This window comes from Eutrigla gurnardus (genome assembly GCF_963514095.1).
Source record: "Eutrigla gurnardus genome assembly, chromosome: 9".
Taxonomy (NCBI): domain Eukaryota; kingdom Metazoa; phylum Chordata; class Actinopteri; order Perciformes; family Triglidae; genus Eutrigla; species Eutrigla gurnardus.
This window is the reverse complement of record NC_139923.1, coordinates 14,266,648-14,280,751: the sequence shown is the minus strand read 5'-3', so window position 1 is coordinate 14,280,751 and position 14,104 is coordinate 14,266,648. Positions and strand designations below refer to the sequence as shown.

The 14,104-nt window shown below is 41.8% G+C and overlaps 1 protein-coding gene across 2 annotated transcripts in view; it reads right to left on the bottom strand.

Annotated features, from left to right (window-relative positions):
* Window positions 1-14,104, bottom strand: part of kcnq1.2 (potassium voltage-gated channel, KQT-like subfamily, member 1.2) — a 153,507-nt gene that overhangs the window by 46,491 nt on the left and 92,912 nt on the right. For both annotated transcript variants that reach the window (XM_084018257.1, XM_084018258.1), the window contains 4 exons: window positions 10,189-10,264; window positions 9,019-9,113; window positions 7,129-7,169; window positions 5,656-5,717 (listed from right to left, as the gene is read on the bottom strand). In XM_084018257.1, coding sequence (XP_083874383.1) covers window positions 5,656-5,717; window positions 7,129-7,169; window positions 9,019-9,113; window positions 10,189-10,264 — 274 coding nt within the window. The remainder of the gene's footprint in view (window positions 1-5,655; window positions 5,718-7,128; window positions 7,170-9,018; window positions 9,114-10,188; window positions 10,265-14,104) is intronic.

Genomic DNA, 14,104 nt, shown 5'->3' with positions numbered 1-14,104 from the left:
TATCCATTCACACTCAGTGGCGGTGCAAAGAGGCCTGTGCAGGAGTGGATTCAGAGAACTAGATGTAATCAGGAAAGAAAAACAGGGGGAACTAGGTCGCTGTGTGCCGTAGCTATCGCAGGCCAAGTTCAGACATGCAGGGAGATTCTCTCTGTGCTTGTCTGCAGCGCGGGGCAGTAAGGGTCTGTTCGCTGCAGTGAAGCTGTGTTTTTCTGTATTTGTGTGTGTGTGTGTGTGTGTGTGTGTGTGTGTGTGTGTGTGTGTGTGTGTGTGTGTGTGTGTGTGTGCGCTTCCTTTGCCAAGTTTCCTCTCTTTGTTTAGACCGACCCGGTCAGTCCGGCTCCCCGCTGAGCACGCTGCGGCCAAATACACACATACATCAAAACACAGCTCAACAACAGACAGGGTGCTCTCGGGGCAGAGAGGTGCTGGGAATAAGAGCAAAGGGGAAAAAAGATAGAGCGAAAAACTGGGAACTAGAAAGACAGCGAGTGATGGACAAGCAGAGGTGCGATGGCGGCAGACTCTTTCTCACCCTCTGGAACAGAATGGGGAAGGAGAGACAGTGGGTCACTGTGACCATCACGCTAATTACAGAGGGATATACAGAAACGTGGAGGGATGAATAGAGCGACATGTTGACCAAGAAGAATGGAAGGAGGAGGAGGAACCACTCTCCTTGAGCTGCTTTTCATCATTTTAATTTATCAAGTTTATAATGAATTTATATTCAAATTTTGATTATATTTTAATGCCAAATACACTGTTTTTATTACTCTAAAATACAAAGAGGGCATTAGTTCAGTTGCAATTTACTGCACTACACAAACAAGTAAATACTTACACACAAAGACTTCTCCATAACAAAAGTGAGTGAATAAACATCCTAATGTTGTTTTTTTCCATCTTTAATCTGTTGTATATTTTAGCTGCATAAGAGAACAAAGTAAGTAAGTCGTTTTACAAACACTGAGGTGTGCATATAAAGGATTGAGGATGTCTATAATGTGGACTTTGAATACTTTCCAGTGAACTTAAATAGGTTTGAAAAAAAAACAACAACCCTCCTCCCTTAAATCCAACTGAGCATGACATAAGAACAGTGGAAGCCTCGTTGAACTCTGAAGCATCTTTCAAGTCCTAAGAATGTCAAACATCTCTTTAAAAACCTTTACATCTCCGTATGTGGTCTTTAACATGCTGTTCAGCTTATTACGGTATTACTTGGTTTCTCGGTTAAGAATCCTTGAGTCTTTGATTCCTGTGAATTCATTCTGTTGTGATCGTAAAATTTACGATTTCGATTTTAACGTCACAACACACAGTGAAAACCCCAGGCACTAAAAAGGGATTGCAGTCATAGTTCCCATTGATGTGGGATGTAACTTGTTCAGGGTGCCAATATCCGAAGGGGGAAGAAAAATAAAAATCAATGAATATAATAGATGTATTGATGTCATTAATAGATTAAAGGCGTGACACGCTGCTCCTCATGGTCTCCACTCCAGCCGTCCCAGAACCTCCCAGCAACAGACACTGCTGGGTGGACCACACTGTGCGTGCATGCATGTGTGTGGGTATCAACATGTATTTTTGTATATGGTCTAATGTATAAATATGTATATATGAGAGTGTGCGTGTTTACCAGCTCTCTAAAGCCCTCCACTGGGTCTGGATCCGACCAGTCTAAACACACACACACACACACACACACACACACACACACACACACACACTTCTGCCCCCCTCAAAGCCTGGCTTTTAAAGACGAGGGGCCCTAAATGCCTTACAGATGGACTCCTAACAAACACAACACTCTGTCCTGGCCCTCAAGTATTTCCAGTATTTGGCCTTGCTGTAATTTACAGCATACTTACCTAATTGAGATGCTATTACGGTCAGGGCATGCATTCTTCTGCGTACGCCTGGTGCTAATGCACATGATATAAGTGTGACATACATGGCACGGTATATTTGCCCTAATATAGTGAAGTTAACCACAGATTTAGTGTGATGAATGGTCCATGTAGTGTACTTAGAGCGACACAAATAATTATGTGTTGAGCAGAGACAAGTCTGTGCAGGTCTGGAGGGCGTTTTAGAGGCTCACTAGTCACTGCTGACGGTTTTACACCCGCCAAAGACCAATGCGGCTTCCAAATACAACTGAATACCACGTTGATGACTAAATTATGACGGGCTAAATTGCTGCTGAACGATGAGCTTTTATTTTCCTTTGTGCTTTTTTTCCCAGCAATCATAATAATTTAGACACATTCAACTAAAATGTAATTTAATGACGTGAATTAGAAAGCACCCTTTAATTTGAAGTTAAAGTTCAATCAAATTCTGGTGTTTTTAAAATTGTAATAGATAACTGATCAAATAAATGAATGAGTCTTGAGTTTTAATCTTGTTTTTTAAAAACAGTTTTTTTTAGTATTTCAAAGATGAATAAATGCCAGCAAATTACACATGTATTAAAACATTCATTTATTTGATGTGGACTATTTGTTTTCGACCTTGTGAAAGATATTCAACCTTGAACAAAAATAAAATCCTACATAATTAAAGGCTTCAGCCTTCAGCTCTACGCACTAATTTCAGTTCACTTCACGATATTGTTAAATCTGTGAAACAAAATAGGATCCGACTAAAAAAGCTTTGTTTTTCAGAGAGACATTTACAGGCTGGGTGAACGCATATTGTTGCAATTTCCCTGCCCTTTCGGTCTATTGCTACGAGAAAAAAAAACACCCATTCCTATAAAACTGGGAGAGATTTACCACAAACAGTGGGCTTCACTCAAGCTTCATCCTAAAGCACGTAGTGAGCTCGACTCCGAAAGGCCACGCTGAAGCCCAGGGACACTGTCCACTGTTTGAGCTTGTCGTTTGGGTATTTTTCATCGAGTGTGTCTGACAGAAAGATAACACACTGTCACAGAATGTCATCAATCTTCGTTTCCAAGTCGCTCCTGGAGAATTCAAACTTGAGTGTGTGGGGTGAGACACATTGGTGATTAATCGACTCTGTGCTCGTGTGTGTGTCAGTGTATGTGTGCGCAGGCCTATATGGTCTTTGTCTCCGTGTGATAAATCACTGTCCGACCCTGTACAGGACACACAATGCCCGAGCCCCCTTCAGCCCACTGAAGATAAATTAATCTACAAGTGATGTGCTCACAATAGCCGGACAAGAAAATGATTGGATGTTACTTACTCAGCTGCAGCATAAAGCGCAGTCAGAGCGGCCGATGGCTGGTGTTTTACAGGGGAAAGGGGAGTAGAATGTGGGAATTTGTCAAAAAGAAGAAAAAAAAACGTAAGCTGGAGGCCGACCAAGACTGCGTATTGAGAAAGGCATGGAAGCACACAAACATCAGTGCACAGAGTTGATGAATAATTCCTGGGAAAGATCCTATACACAAGGCGAGTCAACTGTGACACCAGGGCTTTGCTTTGTGTGTGATTAGGTTTACTAGAATGAGCAACAGCCAAGAGGTGACGCAACCTTAAAGAACGTTATGAAACGCGTGCGGTGATGCGAGACAAACAAAGGTGTTGGTGCTGGAGATTCGGTTCCAAACAACATGCAGCTGAACTCAAGGGCACGCTAACCATTTAAACTCACACAAAAAAACAAAAAAACGTGACTCATGGTGTATTTGATCTCATAATACATAACTCTCATTTAGCTGGAGCGTGCTGTATGATAGGACATTATGTTGCTGCTGAAACACAACTCTCATGTTGAAAGGTTGTTTCAAGAGTGAATACGTTCTACACGATACATTCTGGCTTCTAACAAGTTAAAGGTTGATGAGAAAACGGGCCAGGAGCGCAAAGGAGGTGCCGTATTCAATTACAACCAAGGTCATTTAATTCAGGACCACATTTAAAATCCCTGCATTCCAGAAACATAAAGCCGACATATTTGATTCATCTACATTGGACAATAATATCTGTGCGACTGGGGCTTAATGGTACAGGCGTGTCTGGAGGAGGACCGGGGAATGCACCGAGTAACAGAGGTCGGCGGGTTCATCCACCTGCTGCCTGAGGGAAAAAGGAGCCCCCCCCCCTTCCCATTTAACAGGTGTGCTGGTCCATCTGAACAATCAAAACAAGGAATTCACACGACCAGAAATGAGAGAGAAGAATGGCTGAGGCAAAGAGAAAAAACGGTCATTGTGAAGGATCGGTGGCTCTGAGCGTTGCTACACTTCTGTTTCACTTTGAGAGGAAGCTTGTTGCAGCGACGCATGCTAATGCAGTTCTGATTATTGGAAAGGTGATTGATTCCGCTTTTTTTTTTTTTAGGAGGGAAAGCCACTTATTTGTTTCTCAGTCATCCACCTCTAAATTGTATTTTGCCTTTGTGTCACGGCAGGATGGGGAGAACGAAGAAGTGAGAGAGGGAAAGAGACTGAAAGAGAAACAGAGAGAGAGAGAGAGAGAGAGAGAGAGAGTTACTGGTAGGGGAGTCGCTTCTGAACGCAGGTTTATGTTTACGATCAGATTGCGATCACAACATGCGGCCCAGGGCAAATGGGCTGTAACTCAATCACCGAGGGAGGTCTTCAGGCTCGGAGGGCACATTGGTTCACGATCATTACTCCTCTCTTCGTACCAGAGGGTATGAGAACAGCAAAGGCACGCAAACATGAGGATGAAAGATGGGATGGCATGTTACAGCGAAGTAGGGGAAATTCGGAGCAGCAGAACGCATTGCTCTATTTTATTGGAAGTGTTTTATTTACTGTAAGATGTGAGAGCAAGTTGATTACAAAGATTTGCATTTGATTTTAAACACCAGTGACGTGAGAAAAAAAACACATTTCCTAAGCTTTTCAAATCCACTAACATAATTTCACGTTCTAGTGATGCAACACAAACAACAGCTGTAGCCACGCACTAAATCCAACAAACACATTTCATATATCCTATGAAATGCACATGGAAAGACAGATATACAGGAAGGCAGCCACATTCAGACACCATCCCAACTGGTACGACAGGTTTCAAGAGGGGAAATGTCTATCTCGGCATAACACTGGCATCAGGGCAGCATGGTGATGGCATCACGTTGTTCCTGTTCCTCCGTGAGAGAGGGCACACCCGGTTACACCCATGGCCTTCACAACACAGCTGCTGCACATTGGTCAGGCCTCACTGCAAAGATGTTTCTCTTTATGCTTCCATTAGTCTAATATTCGCTAATGGAAACATAAACATCCAAGAACTGTCACCACCCGCATTCCAGGGGAGAAGCATGGAAAATCCTCAAACTGACTCACAATAGGAGTCAAGGAAAACAACCCAAAACAAAAACAAGCCCAGAAGGACCATACATGTAAGTGCAGCATAAATGCAGCATTGAATAGATGCTGAGAAGTTGTAGTGCACAGAATGCAGGTGTATGTTTGAGAATGGCGCAAACTGACCGAGCTCAGTCAAAACATGTTCACATCAGAAGATCTCACCAACAAGCATTCATCTGAGATTCACACACACTGTTACGCAGGCACGCACCCACACTGCTGCTTTTGAACGCACACCCAGGTAATCTAAGTGAAGTAATCTTAGTGCTTCTATCTCTCTTACTGAGAGACAAAACAAACCTGCCCACACCGAGCAGCAGGAGTGTGCCTACCTTATCTTCCAGCCTGATCAGTCGGGCTCCAATAGTTGGGTATTCTTTATCTTCTCCCTTTCCTGGCAAAAGAAAAAATGGAAAATCAATCATATTTATACACCGGAACAAACAAACGGTTCTAATATAAATACATTTGCCTCGATGGCATAAATGTACGCAGCATGCACGAAAAAACAAAACGCAGAAATTTGGTTACACTCAAATCAATTACTGCATGCTCACGCACACATTACAAACATAAGATTGTCATTTACAGTAAGAGCCCTGAAGGCTCATGATTCTTAGTGAAACCATTCATTCACTCATTTTCTGCCACTTTAGTGGATACGGGCGGGAGTTTACGGCCCCCGACTGTAACGTAACTGGCAAACGCATGTCCGAAAGAGTTATGTAGCCCTAAAACACACGTTTACTCCATTCTTCAGAGGGAATGTTGAGTAAGCTGAGTTTAGGCGGGTTAAGCGTGCACTTTATGCCTGGATCTGCATTAGCAACACGGTATTTTCTCACCATTTATCTTCTGCAATGGTGATTTCACAGATTTGTTCGAAACAATGTGTGAGTAAAGCTGTTTGTGTGTAAGAGATGTGTTTGCCATAGCCTTGCAGAGTACAGGCTCCCTTAACCCAGTCACTTGTCCAGCTGGCCTACTGGTTTACTATGTTAGTGACCAGGGTCAGCCAGTTGGGTGTTTAGGTGTAAATAAAATAAAACAATAAAATGTATTATTATTATTACCTAAACTAAATAAATTATTAAATTCATTATTAAAGTTATGATCCTGTAAATAATTGTTTATTTTATTCTTCACCATGTCACTAACACAAATACAATAATAATAATAATAATAATAATAATAATAATAATAATAATAATAGTAAAAATAATAAACTAAATGATACATTCCTTATTTACGGATATTTATATATAATATGTACACTGTTTTTATATATATATATATATATATATATATATATATATATATATATATATATATATATATATATATATATATATATATTATAGTTGTACAGAGTGTTGTTTGCCGACCCACTGCAGTATACAAATAATTTCCCAGTCTGGGATTAATAAAGTAATTCTATTCTATAATTGAATATAAATTCATATGCTGTATAATATCAAAACCAATGTACATGCTCTGAAGTACATCCTTACGTCTACACCCACATGGACGTGCAAACAAATGAGCCCACATGCACCTTGAAACAAATAGGGTGCACAAATTCACATAATCACAAATATGAAAACACAAATGGAAACATACCCACACCGAAACAGAGATATATACACACACACACACACTCACACACACACACACATCGGGAGCCTCTCCTTCTCTCATAATGAGTCAGGCACGGCTTGTGTATGTGTGAGGCATCAACACAGAGGCGGGGTGAGGAGTGACGGCTGTCTATCAGCTGTAGACCGTTGTGTTGTCAGTGTGTATACCTGGGAGGAACATTCCTGGCTTCCCAAGTGTGCCGTCGAGTCTGGGGGAAAAGACAGAAGTGATTAAACTGAGAAAGGTAAAAACTCCGGCCAGAAACAGAGGAGATTCAGTTGAGTAAACAGTACTTTATACACAGCTCATGAACAAAACAGTAAAATAATATATGCCAATTTAGAGCCAATAAAATTAAACAAATTGCGTCATCTTGAACGGCATCTCTGTAATTACTGCTTTCGGGAAAATAAACCCACATGCAAGTTTTAAAGGGATGAATAAATGAACGTTCTTATTGCGCTGTCTCGCTTTCAAAATAAACGATCAGACATGCAAGAGTTTTCATTTGCACATGTGGACTGTTAGTCATCTACAGATTTGCTGGAGCAGTTCAATGCGCACGGCAAAGCCTTGTCTTCTTTTCATCGTGTCAAATCAGGGGTGGATTTTTATCACAGTAATCACATGTCTTTAACTACCTTCATTTATGTCCGTGACCCATTCCATGCTAAGTGGTCATTGCATTATTGTGGTGTTTTTGAAGAACTGCTGCTCATTTTTTTTCTTTGGATTTTCTGTTCAATGTTAAGTGTCTTTGATAGGTTTGCAAAAATTAAGATAAATAATAAATCAACAGCTTATGTTTATGAGAGACATTGTCAAATTTACTACAATTCTTATAATGAATTATTTTGCCTTTATGAATCTTTGAATTGAAGCTTAGTTATAATTGTAATAAGCAATGAAATAATGTTTTTTTTACTTAATTTACTGGCAAATTATGATGCCCTTCTGGTTTCACAGTGCATTAACATAATTCATCTGAATTATTGCAAAAGGTGTTACGAAGTCCCGGTGACGTATTTACATAAGTTTGACCCAAATGATTACATAAGAGACCTCCTTCATGGGAGCGTGTCATGGAAAAAAGCAGAGAAAATGTGCAGGAAAAAAGGCCAAGAGGTTTTACTTTAGTGAGAACTGGACTTTATTAAAGCATAGCAAAGCAAACTACAGAGCAATTACTCAAAGCTGAATAGAGATATGTTTCATCTCTTCGTGTTGTCGTCATGGTCCAGTTCAGCTTACCACGGTGTGAGTGCAGCTTAGTTAAGGGCAGCACAAATAAAAACGGCCATGGTGCAATGTGGCACTTCCCTGCTAATGGGTGCCATTCTGGGCAATGGGAAATATGGTATAAAACAACAAGTGACTGAAAATTAAATGGAATCTATGCTATTTTAAATTGAGACAATCGGTATTCTGACTCCTTCCGTCTTCTTGTGACTATGATGTGGTGATCTTTGGTGACCAACAAGGGCTAACTTGCTACATGTCCACATCATGCACATTGAGACAAACGTGCTGCAGCTTCAGAGAATGATGCCAATTCAAATACACCCACGAAAATCCAAAAGATAAAAGACAGAAATGTGCTGCAAATGAAACAAAGGTGCTGCAGAAAGCCAAAACTAATACATTACCAGCCTTAACACGCTGCAAATACAAAAATGATGTATGTTGGTTTTTGAAGTGGGGAGAAAAGTGGAAAAAAAGGGTGGCAAAACATGTTTTTTATTAAGCATAATTTCTGCAACGTCTTCACTGTTAATATATTTGTTCCGGCTTTCTGCAGCACCTTTTTTTTTCCCCTTTCCAGCATATTTCCGTTATTATATTTCTTTAAAATGTTCGTAGGTGTATTTGTATTGCCGTGTTTCTGGAGTTTCTACGAATGAAAATGTTTTGGGCTGTCTTGCTTGCTCTGTTTTGTTGGTCACCATAGGCAACCAACACAAGGGTGACGAAAATGTAGACAAAGTTTAATCAACTCACACACAGTTAAGGAAAGAGAGTGGGGAAGAAAGAGCATGAAACAAGGTCAGAGACACCACCTTCTCTGCAGTTCCTTGATGCGGACCATCATGTTGAGGTGACCCTGGGAATACTGCTCGATCACGTCTCGTACATCATAGGGCTTCCGTGCTTGCTGTGGATCACACACACACACACACACACACACACACACACACACACACACACACACACACACACACACACACACACACACACACACACACACACACACACACACAGGGGGACACAAAAGCCATTGTCAACCATAGTCACAATTGTTGGCCCCTGAAAACATCCCCAACCCCCCTGGGTGCAAAGAGTTCATTGTTAACTCACTCTGTGCGTGCGTGCGTGTGTGTGTGTGTGTGTGTGTGTGTGCACGCTCTGACAAGTGCATGGTCATGTAGAAAGCAATCGTGTTAAAGCTCTTTCACAGCTTTGTTATGTGTGACGTGGATACAAGCAGCATCAGAAAGAACCCAGTGAACTCTTTAGGGTATCCTTGGTATACACAGAGTATAGCCTCTACAGCTGATATCACTTAGGCCATAATTGAAAACATATAGAACACTTGGAAACAGTAAGAATATAGGAACCATTTGACAATAACATGTAGCATGAAAATGACGGCCAAAGTATCTCAAACATGATTAGGTTCTTTTTTTTTTACACTGACATGATTGACTGCACACAATTCCGCCGCTTTTAGTGCTGCCCGAGGCCATGCACTGCTTCGTGTGTGTGTGTGTGTGTGTGTGTATTCCTTCAAGTGTGTTTTTATGAGTGCAGTACAGTAAGTGAATTCCTACTGTAGCCCTAGAGACAGGTTAGTAGACTTCCCTTGATACTATGCCTGAACTGAAGTGAGCACAAAGAAGACATGCAGGTGCAAGTTTCAGGCATTTCCACACACACACGCACACACACACACACACACACACACACATACACACACACACACGTACACATGCACAGCAGCGCTGCAGCTGATATATGCCCTTGGGGCTCCCCCTGATCATCCTGTATAACCACAAAAACACTACGCACGCACACTTCTCTCACTCCCTCTTTCACTCTCAATCTGTCTCTCTCTTTATCTCTGTACCTAACCCCCCCCCCCCCCCACACACACACACACACACACACACACCACCTTTGCTCTCCATAACTCTGTAGAATTTCTCTCCCCTGGATATTCTTTCACTTACCTGAAATTTCTTCCTGGCCACAAAGTACTGCATTCTGCGGAGGACTTTTACAGCTGATCTCTGGGCATGGGACAGCCTGTAACAAAAAGGGAGACTGATTTAGTTGCAAAGAAAACAACTGATGGTTAGCCTACGTCTACATACGATTCTTTGTTGTAAAAGTGGTTTGTTTTGGACTGAGTGGAAAAAGAAACAAAAAAGCACCAGAAAGGCTGGAGGCCAGGTCTATTTGACTCTTGCTGCATTCAATAATTATGAACAACGTGTGTACCATGCAACAACAAAACATGACGCAGACAGGATGCATTCACGTTCACAAAAATACAGATTTAACCTCGTACTGTATGTGTCAACATAGATTAACTCACGATCGGGGCTCGCCTTATCAGTCACAAGTATGATTGGGCAACATGGTGCAAAGTGAAACAGAAGGAAACCAGACGCAGTTTGCATTAAGAGCAGTCCCAAAACAAACAGCACATCTGTGTCGACGCAAAAGAAAACCCACTGGTATGGAGTGAAACACCGAAACAGAAACCACTGGATGCAAACAACACACACACACTCATGCTAGCATACCATAGTGACATGCACCGGTGCTTGTTTTTCTAAGGAGGCTCTCCGTGTGCTGTGCACTGGTGCTCATGTGATGTTTTTGTCAGAAACCGCCCGAAAAAATGTTCATGGATGTGTGACAGGAGCATGTTTGGACGATGTGTCTGAGTGAATATAGATTAGGAGAAAACACAGAACCAGATGTGTTGAGTGAATGGATTTCAGTGGTCTGATCGAGTCAAATCACACAAATACGGTGATGATTACCAGAATCATGTGATTTTGAGAAGTGCATACCGTTGTTTTATATCTCTTCCCCCTACGTAAATACATTTAACTCCTTCAGCCCTGATGCCACTGTTTGCACTGTCAGCACTGTTAGCTGGTGGCCACAGGCTCAGCCGTCACCATGTTGAGAGCCATGAATCCATATTGAGCACCGTTAAACATACTTGCCAAATTTGAGACTTCAAAAGAAGGGAGGATTTTCAAGAGGGTAAGGTCTAGTACAAATCAACAGCATGTTTGACAATAAATACTATACATTTTAATGTTTAATTCTCAGGAAAGAATACAGAAATGTTCGGCCCTCTGATATGAACTAATATTCGTTGGCTTTTATTCATTCATTGATTTTTTTTGGCACTGCTTTCATTCTCTCAGCGCTCTCCATTTCTCTCCGTCTGACTCACTGAAGACTCTTTCAGACACAACAGCGGCATAACTGCACTCTGAACCCAATTATTCCAAATGGCTCGCCCCGCACCATGGCGACGTTTCGCTGTGTTGAGCACTGAACCAAGCAGTAAGCGCATCTCAAGTTTTATGTTAGAAATAACTCTTCTCCTCCAAGAAAAGACATTTAGTGTAGTAGTATTGTTGCCCAGGTGGAAACAGCAGGACTTCTACAAGCTTTACAGAGCCAGAAACAGGTTCAATAAATACTAGAAAGCATTTGTTTTACACCTATATATAATTATACCATTATGGGTGAAATCACCCCACTTGTTCTCCAATGAGCTTAAAAACATTGTTTACCCCGTCATTTCTCTTGAGACTGACACTGTTCGCATTAGCTTTTAATAAAGATTAAAAATTTTATTTTAAATTATGAATGCTGATTTCAGTTTTTAATTAAATAATTTTGAATCTCCACATGCCAGATTGCTCTGAAGCACAAACCCATGTGGCTAGAAAGACACATTTCCAAGTGTGTGGTTGAGATTTCAGTAAAGACATTTCCGGGAGTCAGAAGGTCAAAGGCGTATGAATTAAAGTGCGAGGATGGGTTGTGGTCCAATATATCAGTGTTCACCAATCCATCAATACAAAGCTTTACACAAAGTGAGACAAAACACAAATCATTCAGTTTTAAGTGTCACTTTAGAGTATTTAGATTTTTTATAAAAGAATAAAAAATACTTAAAACAGCTCCTGTTTCCTTGGAGAATAGGACTGCTCCCATTTGTTTTTTGGCCGTTTCACGACCTGTCTTCTATTTCATGTAGAGCATGTCTCGGAGACAGGTGACCTTTAAGCCATCTGTTGGTATCAGAGACATCAAAGTTAAGCTGGTAAGCCACGGGACAGTGTGTGGAGGAGCAGCGTATCTGCTGAGAGGGGAGGATTAACGGCGAACTGACGTCACCGGATTCTTGCTGGAGAGAGCCGGAGGAGAAGATGGCAGGAATGAAAAGGGCATGGAAAAGAATATATCACATTGCCACTTTATCTATGCACTTGCCTGGAACATTTGTACTTTATACAACGACATGCATGAATGTGGTTTCAGAATGCATAGAATATGTGTGTGTGTGTGTGTTGGTGTTTAGTGCTCTTTGCCGTTACTCTGAGCGTAACTGCTGCTACAGATAAGTTCTTCTCCACTCAAACAGAAAATGAATGGCTCCATTCTTGCGTCAAAGTCGATGCCTTTGTATGTAGGGGGTAATGAGCATTTCTCTCAAACTACATCCCAATCAAAGGAGACACACCCACACACACACGCACACACACACACACCCTTGACACACAAAAACACACATATACACACCATGCTCCCCCCTCCCCAAACAAGGGTCTTTGTGGAGTCAACAAGTCCCTCTGAGGTCTTAATTAGGCAGAGGGATAACAAAAGGACTTAACAGACAATGCGTTTACATGGGACCATAAAACATGGACATCAAAGGCTGTCGGGCTGCTGTCTTTTTTCCTGCCCTCCGAGGCCTGCCCAAGCTATAGGAGGAAATGCACACAAACAATGCCAAACATAAAGCGTATGAGGCCCTATTTTGGAAAAAAAAGTCTTAACCTCCACCCCCCCTCGCTCGCCATCAGGATAAGGATGTGTGTGTTTTTTCTCTCTCTTCTTTTTGGTGTGACTCGGAGGTTCCAGCATAATTGGGAAAGAAAACACATGTAGGAAACAAAAAACATGTGCGGTTTTGATCGTTGTACAACTGTACCCCGCTCCCTCCTTGCCCTCCTCCTGTTTCCGGCGTTTGACACAAATGCACACATATGTACATTGGGTAAGTGTGATAAAAGAATAACACAGAGGTTTTTTTTTTGTCAAAGTCCAACCCCCCATCCACTCCATTAAACATTTGGCACACAGAACCCAAAGGAATGCAATTCCTACATCTCTCCGCTGATGCCGCCTTCAAACACTTGCCGACTCGGCCTCTTTCTCTTCTGACTCTCCCTCTCTCGTTTTCTCTTCTTCGTGTTTATTGTTCATCTGTGGAGAAGCTTTGACACATGGTTTATCCTGGGGATTCCTCTTGAGTCAGCAACGCTCAGATCTCACCCACGACAGCTTTACACATTTTCCATTGTCCTGTGCTCTATGATTCATTCTCTGCTGGGCTCTTCTCAACAGACTGGGTATTCTTCATTAGGTCAACTGTAGAAGTCATGTACAAGCTGTGGCGGCTGTACTCATGAATCGGTCTTGTGCTCTTTTTGAAAAGCTGTGACATTTAGCCCCACGGCCTCCCCTGGACACTTCTCTCTTAATAAGTTTTCTCTTTTTTTTTATTTTCAGTTGGTCACTTTGGAGATTTCGGAGTTGTCAATGGCAACTCTCCCTCAACCCCCAACCCCCAACCCCCATCGCCTCTTTATTTGGCAGGGGACCGTCAAATATCCTGTGCTTCCATGGTGCGCTACAATAACCTTGGAGTCAGTAGCGAGAAGCCTTAGACATCAATGTGCTATGGTCAGAGCCCAGCAAGCCACTGATCTCTATGTGTGTGTGTGTGTGTGTGTGTGTGTGTGTGTGTGTGTGTGTGTGTGTGTGTATGTGTGGGTGAGATAAGCTTTATGACTGGTGCTTTGGTCCATCAAAGAGATGTGCTCC